This window comes from Salvelinus fontinalis, chromosome 20 (genome assembly GCF_029448725.1).
Source record: "Salvelinus fontinalis isolate EN_2023a chromosome 20, ASM2944872v1, whole genome shotgun sequence".
NCBI classification, from domain to species: domain Eukaryota; kingdom Metazoa; phylum Chordata; class Actinopteri; order Salmoniformes; family Salmonidae; genus Salvelinus; species Salvelinus fontinalis.
In genome coordinates this window covers 12,924,357-12,938,677 of record NC_074684.1, presented here as the reverse complement: position 1 = coordinate 12,938,677, position 14,321 = coordinate 12,924,357, and the positions used below count along the sequence as shown (strand labels likewise).

The window sequence follows — 14,321 nt, the reverse complement described above, 5'->3', positions numbered from 1 at the left end:
AATCCTAGTAAAAGTGCCCTGTCTTAGGTCAGTTAGGATCACCACTTTATTTTAAGAATGTGAAATGTCAGAATAATAGTGTAGAGTGATTTTTCTTTCATCACATTCCCAGTGGGTCAGAAGATTATGTACACAATTAGTATTTGGTAACATTGCCTTAAACAATTTAACCTTGGGTCAAATGTTTCGGGTAGCTTTCCACATTTAGTGAATTTTGGTCCATTCCTCCTGACAGAGCTGGTGTAACTGAGTCAGGTTTGTAGGCCTCCTTGCTCGCACACGCTTTTTCAGTTCTGACCACACATTTTCTATAGGATTGAGGTCAGGGCTTTGTGATGGCCACTCCAATACCTTGACTTTGTTGTCCTTAAGCCATTTTGCCAGATGTTGCTTCAATATATCCACATAATTTTCCTGCCTCATGATGCCATCCATCTACCCCCGTGCTTCACGGTTGGGATGCTGTTCTTCGGCTTGCAAGCCTCCCCCTTTTACCTCCAAACAGAACGATGGTCATTATGGCCAAACAGTTATATTTTTGTTTCACCAGACCAGAGGACATTTCTCCAATAAAGTAAGATCTTTGTCCCCATGTACAGTTGCAAACCGTAGCCTGTCTTTTTTTTTATGGCGGTTTTGGAGCAGTGGCTTCTTCCTTGCTGACCAGCCTTTCAGGTTATCTTGATTTAGGACTCGCTTTACTGTGGATATAGATACTTTTGTACCTGTTTCCTCCAGCATCTTTGCTGGAGGTTTGTACAGATGAACGTGGTACCTTCAGGCATTTAGAAATTGCTCCCAAGGATGAACCAAACTTGTGGAGGTCTACAGTTTTTTTTTTTTCTTTTTTTTTCTGAAGTCTTGGCTGATTTCTTTTGATTTTCCCATGATGTCAAGCAAAGAGCCACTGAGTTTGAAGGTAGGCCTTGAAATACATCCACAGGTACACCTCCAATTGACTCAAATGATGTCAATTAACCTATCAGAAGCTTTTTAAACCATGACATAATTTTCTGGAATTTTCCAAGCTGTTTAAAGGCACAGTCAACTTAGCGTATGTAAACTTCTGACCCACTGGAATTGTGATACAGTGAGTTATAAGTTAAATAATCTGTCTGTAAACAATTGTTGGAAAAATGACTTGTGTCATGCACAAAGTAGATGTCCTAACCGACTTGCCAAAACTATAGTTTGTTAACAAGAAATTTGTGGAGTGGTTGGAAAACACGTTTTAATGACTCCAACTTAAGTGTATGTAAACTTCCGCAGACGCTCGGTCACGGGTGAGCAGTATGGGTGAAATTATTGAATAACGTATGTGCATATTTCTTCTTCAGCGCACGCAACATGATGGTCTAGTTTGGGTGTACAGTGCCCTTAAAGTATTTATACCCCTTGACTTATTCCACATTTTGTTACAGCCTGAATTCAAAATGGATAAAATTAGTATTTTTGCTTATTTATTGAAAATGGAATGCGAAAAGTATTCAAACCGCTGAGTCTGTTAGAATCACCTTTGGCAGCCTTACCTCCTTCATTTGCACATGCTGTATACAGATTTTTCTATTGTGTTATTGACTGTATGTTTGTTTATCCCATGTGTAACTCTGTGTTTTTGTCACACTGCTCTGCTTAATCTTGGTTAGGTCGCAGTTGTAAATGAGAACTTGTTCTCAACTGGCCTACCTGATTAAATAAAGATAAAATAAATAAATACAGCTGTGAGTCATACTGAGTAAGTCTCTAAGTGCTTTACACACCTGGATTGTGGAACATTTGTACAGTCTTTAAAAGTTATTCAAGCTCTCATGTTGGTAGTAGACGGCTATTTTCAAGTCTTGCCATAGATTTCAAGTCAAAACTGTAGCTAGACCACTCAGGAACATTCAATGTCGTCTTGGTAAGCAACTCCAGTGTAGATTTGTACTTGTGTTTTAAGTTATTGTCCTGCTGAAAGGTGAATTTGTGTCCCAGTGTCTGTTAGAAAGCAGACAACCAGGTTTTCCTCCTAGAATTTTGCCTCTGCTTAGCTCATTCTGTTTTTTTTTTTAATAACATTTTTTTTTTTCAGCGCACGCAACATGATGGTCTAGTATAAAAAAACAACTGCCCAGTCCTTACCGATTACAAGCATATCCATAACATGACGCAGCCACCACTATGCTAGAAAATGTGAGGAGTGGTACTCAGTAATGTTTTATTGGATTTGGCCCAAACGTAACACTTTGTATTCAAAATCTTAATTGCTTTGCCACATTTTATATAGTACAGTATTATGCCTTGTTGCAAACAGGATGCATGTTTTGGAATATTTGTATTCTGTACAGGCTTCCTTTTCACTCTGTAGATTTAGGTTAGTTTTCTCCTAAGGATGGATCAACAACATTGTATTTACGCCACAATACTATCACAGCCATTTAACTAACTGTTTTTAAGCTGCTTTTGACTCATGGTGAAATCCTGAGTGCTTTTCTTCCGTTAAGGCAACTGAGTTAGGGAAGACGCTTGTATCTTTGTAGTGACTTGGTGTAATGATACATCCTCCAAAGTGTAATTTAATAACCTAACCATACTCAAAAGGATATTCAATGTCTGCTTTTTGTTTTTGTTTTACCCATCTACCAATAGGTGCCTTTCTTTGCGAGGCATTGGGGAAAATCTCCATGGTCTTTGGTTGAATCTGTGTTTTGAAATTCACTGCTCGACTGAAGGACCTTACACTTATCTGTATGTGTAGGGTATAGAGATGAGGTAGTCATTCAAATCATATTAAACACTAGTATTGCACACAGTGAGTCCCTGCAACTTATGTGACTTGTTAAGCACGTTTTTATTCCTGAATTTATTTAGGCTTGCCATAAGGGGGTTGCATACCTGACATAACAGTTTTTAATTAATTTATAACTGTTTCAAAAAAATATAATTCCACTTTTACATCATGGGATGTGTAGACCAGTGAACAAAAAAAATCTAAATTTAATCAATTTTAAATTGCTGCAACACAAAATGTGTAAAAGTCAAGGGGTGTGAACTTTCTGGAAAGATGTTGGCTTTGCTAATGCACACATTCCCCTTCAATTGCTCAATGCGGTTTACAAACCTGATCAATTGGAAGATGCACAGTGCTGGCGGCTACAAATGGTGGCTTTCATGTTCCTAAGAACCTTTGCCAGAAGGAGTTCTGTACACAAATCCACTCTCTCTGCGGTCTCACTTAGGACACAATGAGGAATGACAGTGTCTTGGCTCTGGGGTGAAATTTCCCGTAGGTACCAATCTAGGATCATCTTTGCTTCCCCAATCCTAACCATTCGTGGGGGGGAATGCAAAACTGACCCAAGATCAGTGTCAAGGGACAACTTTTTACCCTACACCTTCAACTTACATGAGTTCCCAAGCTGAACTCATCAGCCAGCCTCTCTCTGACTGCCTTCTCATGATAATGTTTTCTTAAATCAGCTGAGAAGAAGGCTCTGATTCCGCCGCTAGAACATTTCCAGACTGTGCGTCCCTAACAGCACCCTATTCCATATTTAGTTCACTACTTTTGACCACGGCCCATAAAGTAGTGCACTACATAAGGAATAGGGTGCCATTTTGGATGCAGACATCCTCTCCCTGATTAAACTAGAGCCTTGTAGGGAACAGGCCCCAGAGGCCTCCCAAATAAAATGTTCCCCCTCAATTTCATCCCACGACTTGGTAGGTCTGTGGTCTGTTTCTGCTCCTTTATTTGGTGCCAGCGCTGGACCGTTGACCATATGACCGGGTCCCTACTCCTTACATAATGTCTCCCAAATGACAGGACCTTAGTCAAAAGTAGTGCACTATATAGGGAATGGTGTCATTTGGGAAGCAGACAATGTTCCTTGCTGCTTTTTTCTTCTCCCAGCTGTTGTTACCAGAACTAGTCTGTAAAGCCCATATGGTCGTGTCGTTTTTGGCGAGAGAGGGGGGGAAATGGAGGCTTTGAACGGGCCTAATTTTAGCAAAAACAAAGTCTTTGACCTGTTGGGTCAAACCCCAAAGGATTGGCCTAAGTGTGTTCATCACCCATAGGCTTCTCGTCAAAGGTAGTGCATTATATAGGGTGCATTTGGAACAGACCCCATATATTATCAACTAATAAAACAAGCTGTCTTGATTTTTATCTTGCCTAACTTCTGAGCACTCTTTCTCCCTCTCTCACTCCCTGTGTGCAGCTGGATCTGAGTCGGCCCCTGGAGGAGCAAGGCCCTCTGGATGTCATCATCCACAAGCTGGCGGACCTCATTCTGGCAGACCAGAATGACACGCAGGCCCTGCTATTGGTGCAGAGTGTCCAGGTAAGCCAATCGGCACCGCTAAAACATTGTAAGGGTGGATCACAAGCTCTTCACCTAATGGGGGAACTTGTTCTTTGACAGGTGCAGCCATTTCTTTGAGGGCTAAAGGTCTGTAGGTACTGTAGGATGTTTCTCTTTGAGGGGTATGTCTTTGGTGATTACATCCTTCTGTAATTTTGCTCTGAGATTTTGGTGAAAATTTTTGGTGTTCCTGGATATAAATGTGATAATGAAATATGATTTATTTTATTGATCATCTGCAGGAGCTCTCCTAATCATGACTTAATCCATTCTTATTCACACACAGGTAACTGTCAAAATAATGGAAACCCTTGAGTAAATGAGGAATACAAAGTATATTGAAAGCCGGTGCTTCCACATAGTGTGGTTCCTGAGTTAATTTATCAATTAACATCCCATCATGCTTCAGGTGATTAAAAAAAGCTGGACAGGCCATTTATTCTGGCCATTATTTTGGCTACCATGGCTTTGCCCCCATAGAATGCCAATGCACCCATCCACAGGGCATGAGTGGTCACTGAATGGGTTGATACGCATGAAAACAATGTCGGTCACCAGAGCACAACCCAATTTATGGGAGATTCTGGAGCGTCACCTGAGACGGCGTTTTCCACCACCAGAACGCATCACTTCAATAGAGCTCCAGACACTTGTAGGATCTATGCCAAAGTGCATTGAAGCTGTTCTGGCTCGTGGTGGCCCAATGCCCAATGAAGAAACTGTTGGTGTTTCCTTTATTTTGGCAGTTACCTTTTTATATTCTTACAGGGGCCAGATTTGAAAGGTTATTTACAGGGGTACAGACATTTTCTACGTGTTATTTACAGGGGTACAGACATTTTCTACGTGTTATTTACAGGGGTACAGACATTTTCTACATGTTATTTACAATGGGTGAAAGTAGATTTTTGATTTTTTTCCTCGTATAAAACCTATGTATGAGATGTTTTTTTATGGGCCTAATGGTAAATATGAGTAATTTAACTGTAAAAAATATGACCTTTTTAATGTGGCATGAACATGTATTCATCTGATTTGTCAAACAAATCACTTCAAAAAGTAGGCTACCTGCAATCTAAAATAATTCCAGCATCTAAAACAGTGCACTGTGCACCATCTATTTGATGAATGGAAAGAGATCTATTAAAATACCAAAAAGTTTAATGGCATTATGAAACTGTCATTAGACACACCTGAATTGATTGATTGCATCCATCGTTTCGCTCTGCTTTGAGACAAGTATGGGGTCTTGAGAAATCAATATGTCAGATTTTTGGATATTGGTTAGGCTACAATTAGGCTGTGTAAATGTTAGCTGAGGTGAGTGCTGCTAATGATCATCTTGACTAGTTGTCTCGTTTATTAGCACTGATCAGATCATTTTGCCAGCGTGTTATGGAACTTAACAAGTGGATTATATCCTAATCAATGTCATTTTGTTTCAGTGACTGTCTGTATATTTCTGTCTGAGCAAATACTTGGAGGTGGTATAGCTCATCTATTAATTTGCTTATCTATCAGAAACATTTAGTATGCAACAGTGTAGCCTAAATTAAGTGCAGGCCTATTATTTTACTCAATAGCGTATAGGCAGGTCCAAAAGCTGGTTGTGAAATATGAACACGAGTCGAATGCTTTTGAAAATATAGAATAGATTGGTATTATTTTCTATCGGTATCATGATGAAGATACTTAACGTGAGACCCTATGTCTGCTCCCTAACAAAGCAGGGTGAAGGTAGGAAAGAGGTGAATGTGGATCAAAAGCTGATCACGGGAGTATGTCGTGTCTGTTTTAATGAACAAAATAACTATTGATTTCCATACAGGCTGCACGGACCAGTAACATAATTCAACTCAAAATATACCTTTCTCTTCTTTTGAAAATAGGAACTGCCTAAATAAATGTAATAATGGAAATATTTTTGATGGTGTATATTCTCTATGGACTTATTAAAATGGACGGCCACCCACGTCTGCACACTACAACTACCACTTGTTTCCGGCATGGCAGCAAGCTCACGGAAGGTATAAAAGGCGTATGCAGGCAAGAATGTGGTAAAAATGAGCCTGTTGTAAGCGGGTCATACATTGCCCCAAAATATGTACAGGCGAAATACCGTAAATCCTATGTGAAAGCAGTATTCGGTTAGTATTGTGGAGTAACTACAATGTTGATCCATCTTCAGTTTTCTTCCATCATAGCCATTAAACTCTTAACTTTTTTTAAATCACCATTGGCCTCATTATGAAATCCCTGAGTAGTTTCTTTCCTCTCCAGCAACTGCGTTAGGAACGATACCTCTTTTTTTTGTGAGTGTATTGATTCACCATCCAAAGCCTAATTAATAACTTCACCATGCTCACAGGGATATTCAGTGTCTGCTTTTACATTTTTACATAACCAATCTGACCTTTGCGAGACACTGGAATACCTCCCTGGTCTTTGTGGTTGAATCCATCTATTTTTTTAAATAAACTACTTGACTTGGATCTTACAGACACTGTATGTGTGCGGTACAAAGCTGCAGAATATTGCACGCAGAATGAGTCAATACAACTTATGTGATTTGGACACTTTTACTCCTGAACATTTTTTAGGCTTGCCAAAAACAAAGGAGTCATACTTAATGACTTGAGCCATTTGTGTAAAAATTTCAACAAAATAAATCCACTTTGACATTATGGGGTGTTGTGTATAGATCACTGCCACAAAATATTTCTGAAGGCACTGTAGGCCTACTTTGGAGTAAACATTTAATTGGCAAAGTTTTTGGTGAAAGCCTTAGCATGCCGAAAGTCATTTCTAACTGGCACACGGGCCACACAAACAGGCATTACTACTTCAAAGTTGCAGGAAATATGAATAACTGATGCATTCTTTTAATCAATTAAGAGAAATTAGTTAATTTTAACTACACTACCGCTGTCTGAGCTGCTCCACGGGACAACCAGCTCGCGCTTGCTACCTGACAGATAATTTTCTGCTGAAACTAGGTGAATGTTGATTGCCCATTTTCTCCTTTCCATCAGGCTTGGCTGTCGTTTTGTCTTCGGGGGGTGCCTCTGCTAAGGATTTCTGAGATTGTGTGTAAAACCTAAGCTAATAAGTTAAATGTTTTTTGCCTTTTTCCCCCCTCCAATTCGAGCCCTCAGTGTAGGGAATTTGAGCATTTTGTTTGAGATCAAATCAGAGGAGAAAAGTAACACTTATTTTGAAAAGCAGTCCCCAATCATGTCAATTGTGTTATCCCTCCCTCAAGTATTTTTGCTAGATATGTATTGGCTTGCTTGTGACGGCCATTATGGAGAAAAGCAACTTTCTCCTCCCTAAGCTCACTTACTCTCTTGAAAGCATTACCCTTGCTTAGCGACCTAATGTCATTATGTAGAAGTTGATCACGATGCTCAGCAGACATGTCTTTTAGCAGACTACGAAACAACCGATGTTGGTGGAGTGGTGTCGCCAGATGTTTGCAGATGCAATTGGCTGATGTTAGCAGCTCTGATTTGGCTGTAACTGGTACGTTGGGTGATATTGATTGACAGCACTTAAGTGGTGGGACTACAGGAAAACAGATGATCCTATTGGAGAATATTGAACGAGGGCTCATTTTAGAACTAAACATTGGATTTTTGCAGGGATGTTTGTGTGGATTTTTATATTAATGTTGATAATTGATCAAAGGGCCATTCTAAATAGATAAAGGGGCCGGATCTAGCCCATGGGCCGCCAGTTGAATAGCCGTGACTAGAGGTCGACCGATTTAATCGGAATGGCCTATTTAATTAGGGCCGACTTTCAAGTTTTCATAATCAGTAATCAGCAATTTTGGAAGCCGATTATATTGCAATCCACGAGGAGACTGTGTGGCAGGCTGACAACCTGTTACGTGAGTGCAGGCTGCAAGGAGCCATGTTAAGTTGCTAGCTAGCTTTAAACTTATCTTATAAAAAAACAAATCTTAACATAATTACTAGTTAACTACACATGGTTGATATTACTAGTTTAAGTAGCTTGTCCTGTGTTGCATATAATCAATGTAGATCCTGAAATTGTCACTACTCTTGCGTTCAGGGTATATGCAGCAGCTTGGGTCGCCTGGCTCGTTGCGAACTGTGTGAAGACCATTTCTCCCTAACAAAGACCGTAATTAATTTGCCAGAATTTTACATAATTATGTCATTGAAGGTTGTGCATTGTAATAATAATATTTAGACTTAGGGTTGCCAACCGTTCGATAAAATACGGAACGGTTCCGTATTTCACTGAAAGAATATACGTTTTGTTTTCGAAATGATAGTTTCCGGATTTGACCATTTATTAATGACCTAAGGCTCGTATTTCTGTGTTTTATTATATTATAATTAAGTCTATGATTTGATAGAGCAGTCTGACTGAGCGGTGGTAGGCAGCAGCAGGCTTGTAAGCATTTATTCAAACAGCACTTTCCTCCGTATGCCAGCAGCTTTTCGCAATGCTTGAAGCACAGCGCGGTTTATGACTTCAAGCCTATCAACTCCCAAGATTAGGCTGGCAATACTATAGTGCCTATAAGAACATCCAATAGTCAAAGGTCTATGAAATACAGATGGTATAGAGAAATAGTCCTATCATAACTACAACCTAAAACTTCTTAACTGGGAATATTGAAGATTCCTGTTAAAAGGAACCACTACCACTTATGATAGGACTATATGTTTTGAGCAAGGAACTTAAACATTAGCTTTTTTACATGGCACAGTGCACTTTTACTTCTCAACACTGTTTTTGCATTATTTAAACCAAATTGAACACGTTTCATTATTTATTTGAGACTAAATTGATTTTATTTATGTATTAAGTTAAAAATAAGTGTTCATTGTTCATTCAGTATTGTTGTAAATGTCATTTATTATAATTACATTTACAACAATACTGAATGAACAGTGAACACTATTTTAACTTAATATAATACATAAAATATATACGGCCGATTTTAATCGGTATCGCCTTTTTTTGGTCCTCCAATAATCGATATAGTTATCGGTGTTGGAAAAAAATAATCGGTCGACCTCTAGCCGTGACCTAATCCGTAGGGGGGTTCGCAGGAGTAGGGGAAGATCAAAGGGTGGTGAATGTAGTGCATGTCGCCCATAGCATGTTGGGGTGGAGTACATCGGTGACCTCACACCTTCCTTGAGTCATCTGTCCCTCAGAGGGACCGACTAGACGGTTGCATGAGTTGTTGTGCAAAAGGTTGCGTCTTTCACGTGGCAGAACAGAATGCACTGTTACACTCCCTAGCATCGCAGTGAACCACATTAGCTTTCGCAACAGCTAATGGGGATCCTAATAAAATCCCAAACATTGAAAGGAAACCGCAAGTTCTAAATTTCATGAGCGTTTTAGTCAGTGCACTGGTCTGCTGTCCACATCTACATAAAACACATGTAATTGACTCCTTAAACTTACCCACTCCTTCAGTCCTCTTTTCTCTAGACACTATACAAACCTAGAGCTGATATATGGCATACTTTAATGCAGAATTTGTTTTCAGTTCCACATGATAAAGTCTGGTACATTTTTTTTTTAAAGCTTGACACGTTTAATGGTCCTCAGCAAACTTGAATTTGGTTTATAGGCCTATTTTCAGCTTTATATGACTAATGACTCTCATTTAGTTTCTTTAATGGTCATTAATTTGAATGTTTACCCTGGACCCCCTCATTTGTTTAAAGAGCCATTGCACTCAAATCACATTTTAGCAGATGTGTTCAGACGTCAAAAGTAGTCTGTGAGGGAGTCCATGTCCCAGGCCAGCTGTTTTGTAGATCCAGCTACGTGCCACAATCTACAACTAATGGAAAAGATAAGAACTGTGTTATTTCCAGTTTGTCTGTACTTATCATGTTTCATTAATCTGATGACATGGGATGTGGACTGCTTTTCAGGCCTGAAAACATCTGACAACTTCTGATTGTGGAGTAAAATTTCCCTTTAAAGTTTAAAGGGGCACGGTTTTTGAAGTTGATATGTCTAAGGCACAGGGATTAGAGCCGAGTTTCTTTCATACAGTGAGGTACAAGAGTATTTGGACAGTGACACTACTCCAGCACTTTAGTTTTTAAATAATACAACGACTGCGGTTGAGGTGCAGACTGTCAGCTTTCTTTGAGGGTATTTTCATCCATATTGGATGAACCGTTTAGAAATTACACCACTTTTTGAACAAAGTATTGGAACAAATTCACTTATGTCTATTAAAGTGGTCAAGTTTAGTGTTTGGTCCCATATTCCTAGCACATAATGACATCAAACTTGTGACTATAAACCTGTTGGATGCATTTGCAAAAAAAATTATATCACGTGGGATTACATTAATGTGGATATTACCATGATTGCGAATAATCCTGACTGAATCGTGAATTATGTGTGAGAAAGTTAGAGGCACAAAGATCGTACCCCCAAGACAGAAAAATGCTTAGCATGTTTATGTTTAACTTTCTCACTCATCTTTATTCACAATTCTTTCAGGATTACCCGTAATCATGGTAGCATCCAGATGAATCTATATGTGTTTAGAAATATATTCTATTCTTATTTATAATAAGTGACTCAAATGACACTACATTATTTACCATTAATTTCTATTAGGCACACAATTATTTCACACACAAACAAAACATACTACAAATACATCTAACAAGTTTGTAGAGTCACAAGCTTGATGTAGTCATTGCATGCTGGGAATATGGGACCAAATACTAAACTTTTGATTACTTTAAAACGTGAATTTGTCCCAATACTTTTGGTCCCTTAAGATGCGGGGAACAATGCCCAAAAAATGTTTTTCTTTCAAAATGGTTCACCCGATATGGATGAAAATGGCCTCGAATTAAAGTTGACAGTCTTCACTTTAATGTCATTGTGTTGGAGTACAGACAAATGTGTCACTGTCCAAATGCTTTTGGACCTCACTGTTTACCAAAACAGACCAAGGAATGTCATAAACAAAAGGATTGTAAATTTAGCCGCCTGTTTTTATATCACGTGGATTTCCCTACACTCTCATCTTGTAAACATTAGGTAATATGCACTACGCCATATGAATACATGTTTTCACCCTTAGTTGTTCCTGGAGGCGTTGCTTTACACACCTGTAGTCTCAGAAAAACAAACAAAATTTCTCTCCTCCCTCTTTGTCTCCTTTTAAGGTTTCATTGACATTAGGTGAGGGCCGTCGTCCGGGTTAAGGAGGGTTTGGTCGGTAGGGATATCCTTGTCTCATCGCGCACCAGCGAGTCCTGTGGCGGGCCGGGCGCAGTGCGCGCTAACCAAGGGAGCCAGGTGCACGGTGTTTCCTCCGACACATTGGTGCGGTTGGCTTTCGGGTTGGAGGCGCGCTGTGTTAAGAAGCAGTGCGGCTTGGTTGTGTTTCGGAGGACGCATGGCTTTCGACCTTCGTCTCTCCCGAGCCCGTACGGATTTGTAGCGATGAGACAAGATAGTAATTACTAGCAATTGGATACCACGAAAATTGGGGAGAAAAGGGGGGGAGAAAAAAAAAAGACATTAGATGAGGGTGAAAATGGGCACTCGAAAATGGCAACATGCTAAATTGGCCAGTAGCCAAGCCTTTCATTTCAAATGTACTTGATTACATGGAGTTCCTTTTTGATTAGTTGAAGTGCGTACAGAGATACTAACACATAAAAGCACAGACATGAAAATACATGGCCTCTACTGTGCTAGCACAAGTGGAGAACAGAACAGTACAAAAACGGTTGTTATTTGTTAGACTACAAAAAGGTTAACTTGGAAGTCACCTGTATACTTTCTGAAGTCTAGTATACATTTACGTAAACATTCTTCAGATTCATCAAATGTGGCTTTAAGGCTTGCTGAGGCTGTAATATAATTGAGAAATGTTCATTAGGGTGCAGAATATTTTTAAACTATTTGCATTGGAAAATGAAAATGTGCGTTTCTTATTGTACAAGTCCAGGAAGTCCCGCTCAGTTTTTGGTGCCTAATAAACATGGCCTTGTGGTGGTTTTTGTTTGTTGCAAAGTGTGTTGCTGCGGTGTGCACTATTGAATACATACCTGATGTTTCTTTGGGACTGTCTTCAGGATTACATCGACACCCATCCTGAAATGGTGGTTCTGGACCCGCTGCCGGCCATTAGGACCTTGTTGGACCGCTGCAAGTCCTACCAGCTCATCCGCAGGCTTGAAGACTGCATGAAAGGTATAAAGACGGGACTGCCACCCAAAGTACACACACAAACAAAAACTATCACAAATCCATACAGCCATGTTTTCACATATCCCAAAACACAGACACTACACAGTCACTTGCCTAGACATTCTGTTAAGCCTTTGTGAGTTTTACGTCATAGCATCGACATAAGTAACATTCAAATCAGTTACTCACATACTGTGTGTTATGCACTTGCTCTGTTTACATCTGGCCTGGGACTAACACACATTCTCATAACTGGCAATGCCGTCTGTGTTTGTGTGCGTTTGTGTATGAATTGTTTCCCTTTGGGTTGGGAAAGCCTGGAATTGCAAAATACAGGAAGCCCTCCCTGGCCTGTGTTCATGTTGCTACTGGCTACCTACATGAGCCCGGCACTTTCCGTAAGACTTTTGTCCCGGGCTGGATGTCGAAAGGCAGGCTTCATTTTGGGGCTTTGCACAAGGGAAATGTGTGGCTTAGGGTGGGTTTATTCACGGAGTGTGTATGAAAACTGCAGAGTGGCTCGTCTTTTGTCCTGCGCCATGGGGGCATTCCCAAACTAGCTAAACAAAAGGGATCGGGGTTGAAGAGGCCGAAGGGTTAGCGTTGCTAGCTCCATAGGCACATACTGTGAATCCCAAATGAGACCCTATTTCCTACATGGTGCATTACTTTTGACCAGTGCCCTATGGGTGCTGGTCGAAAGTAGTGCGTTATGTAGGGAATATGGTGCAATTTGGTATGCAGTCATAGGCATGACAGTGTTTTATAGTCTGTGCTTGAAGTTGAATGAAAACGGTGTCAGACTCTGTGCTCACTTTAGGTGCTGGTACTCCATTTTATATTTTGCAGTACGTGTTCATATTTAAGAGTGAATATTTTATGAGCTGCCGGTCTTCAAACAATAGAACAATCGAGGTGTTTGCACCAGCCCAATTCAAACACTGGTTATCGTATGGAAGTAAGGCTAGTTTCTATGTGTACCTATTTGTAGATAATAAGTTAATAAGTAAATTAGGATCGTTTCTGTGACCAATCTATCCTCTAAATAATGGGAGAGCTGTGTACTCTGACCAATCATTCGGCAGAATCTATTGGTACTTTTACATCAAGTGGCACGACTTGTAAGAGACATTTTGTTTATGGATCTTACTTAAACTAAATGAAATTAATGAGTTTATGTACTCTCCCCTCAACAACTTGAATAATATTTAAAATACTGTTTTTAATTTAAACCAAACTTGATTTGAAGATGCATTGATAAAGCCTCATGTGGTAATATGAATTATAAAACATTCGGCTGTATAAGCATTCATAATAGCTCATTACACCTTTTTGAGAAACGAGCTACATAGACTACTGAAAATACTAAGTTACCTAATACCTACAAATAAAATGATCCCTTAGTGACTACCCTATCCAGCTGACCTCCAGGACTGAACTTCCAGAGTAAGTGCACTCGACCTGGGGTAGTGTGAGGTGAACCGTGGGTCTTGGCTCCAACTCCACAATTCTATTTAAAAATACCTCCGCAGTGAGCGAAGTGTTTTCTGTGGCTGTCCTTCTCCCAGGCAACCACTTCCATGGCAATTAGCCGGCAACAGTACAGACTGGAGAGAATAGGATCCTGGGTAAAAGCCGATAACACTCGCTTAAACTGTGGCTTTATGTAAGAGGCTACTTGAAGGCTTTTAGACTCCTATCAACGCACAGAATTAACATTCTCCGGGTCATATCAGCGCATTACAT

At 39.9% G+C, this 14,321-nt stretch overlaps 1 protein-coding gene across 4 annotated transcripts in view; it reads left to right on the top strand.

Annotated features, from left to right (window-relative positions):
* Nucleotides 1-14,321, top strand: part of itpk1a (inositol-tetrakisphosphate 1-kinase a) — a 64,735-nt gene that overhangs the window by 30,601 nt on the left and 19,813 nt on the right. For all 4 annotated transcript variants that reach the window (XM_055872444.1, XM_055872445.1, XM_055872443.1 and 1 more), the window contains 2 exons: nt 4,203-4,325; nt 12,461-12,578. In XM_055872444.1, the coding sequence (XP_055728419.1) occupies nt 4,203-4,325; nt 12,461-12,578 (241 nt within the window). The remainder of the gene's footprint in view (nt 1-4,202; nt 4,326-12,460; nt 12,579-14,321) is intronic.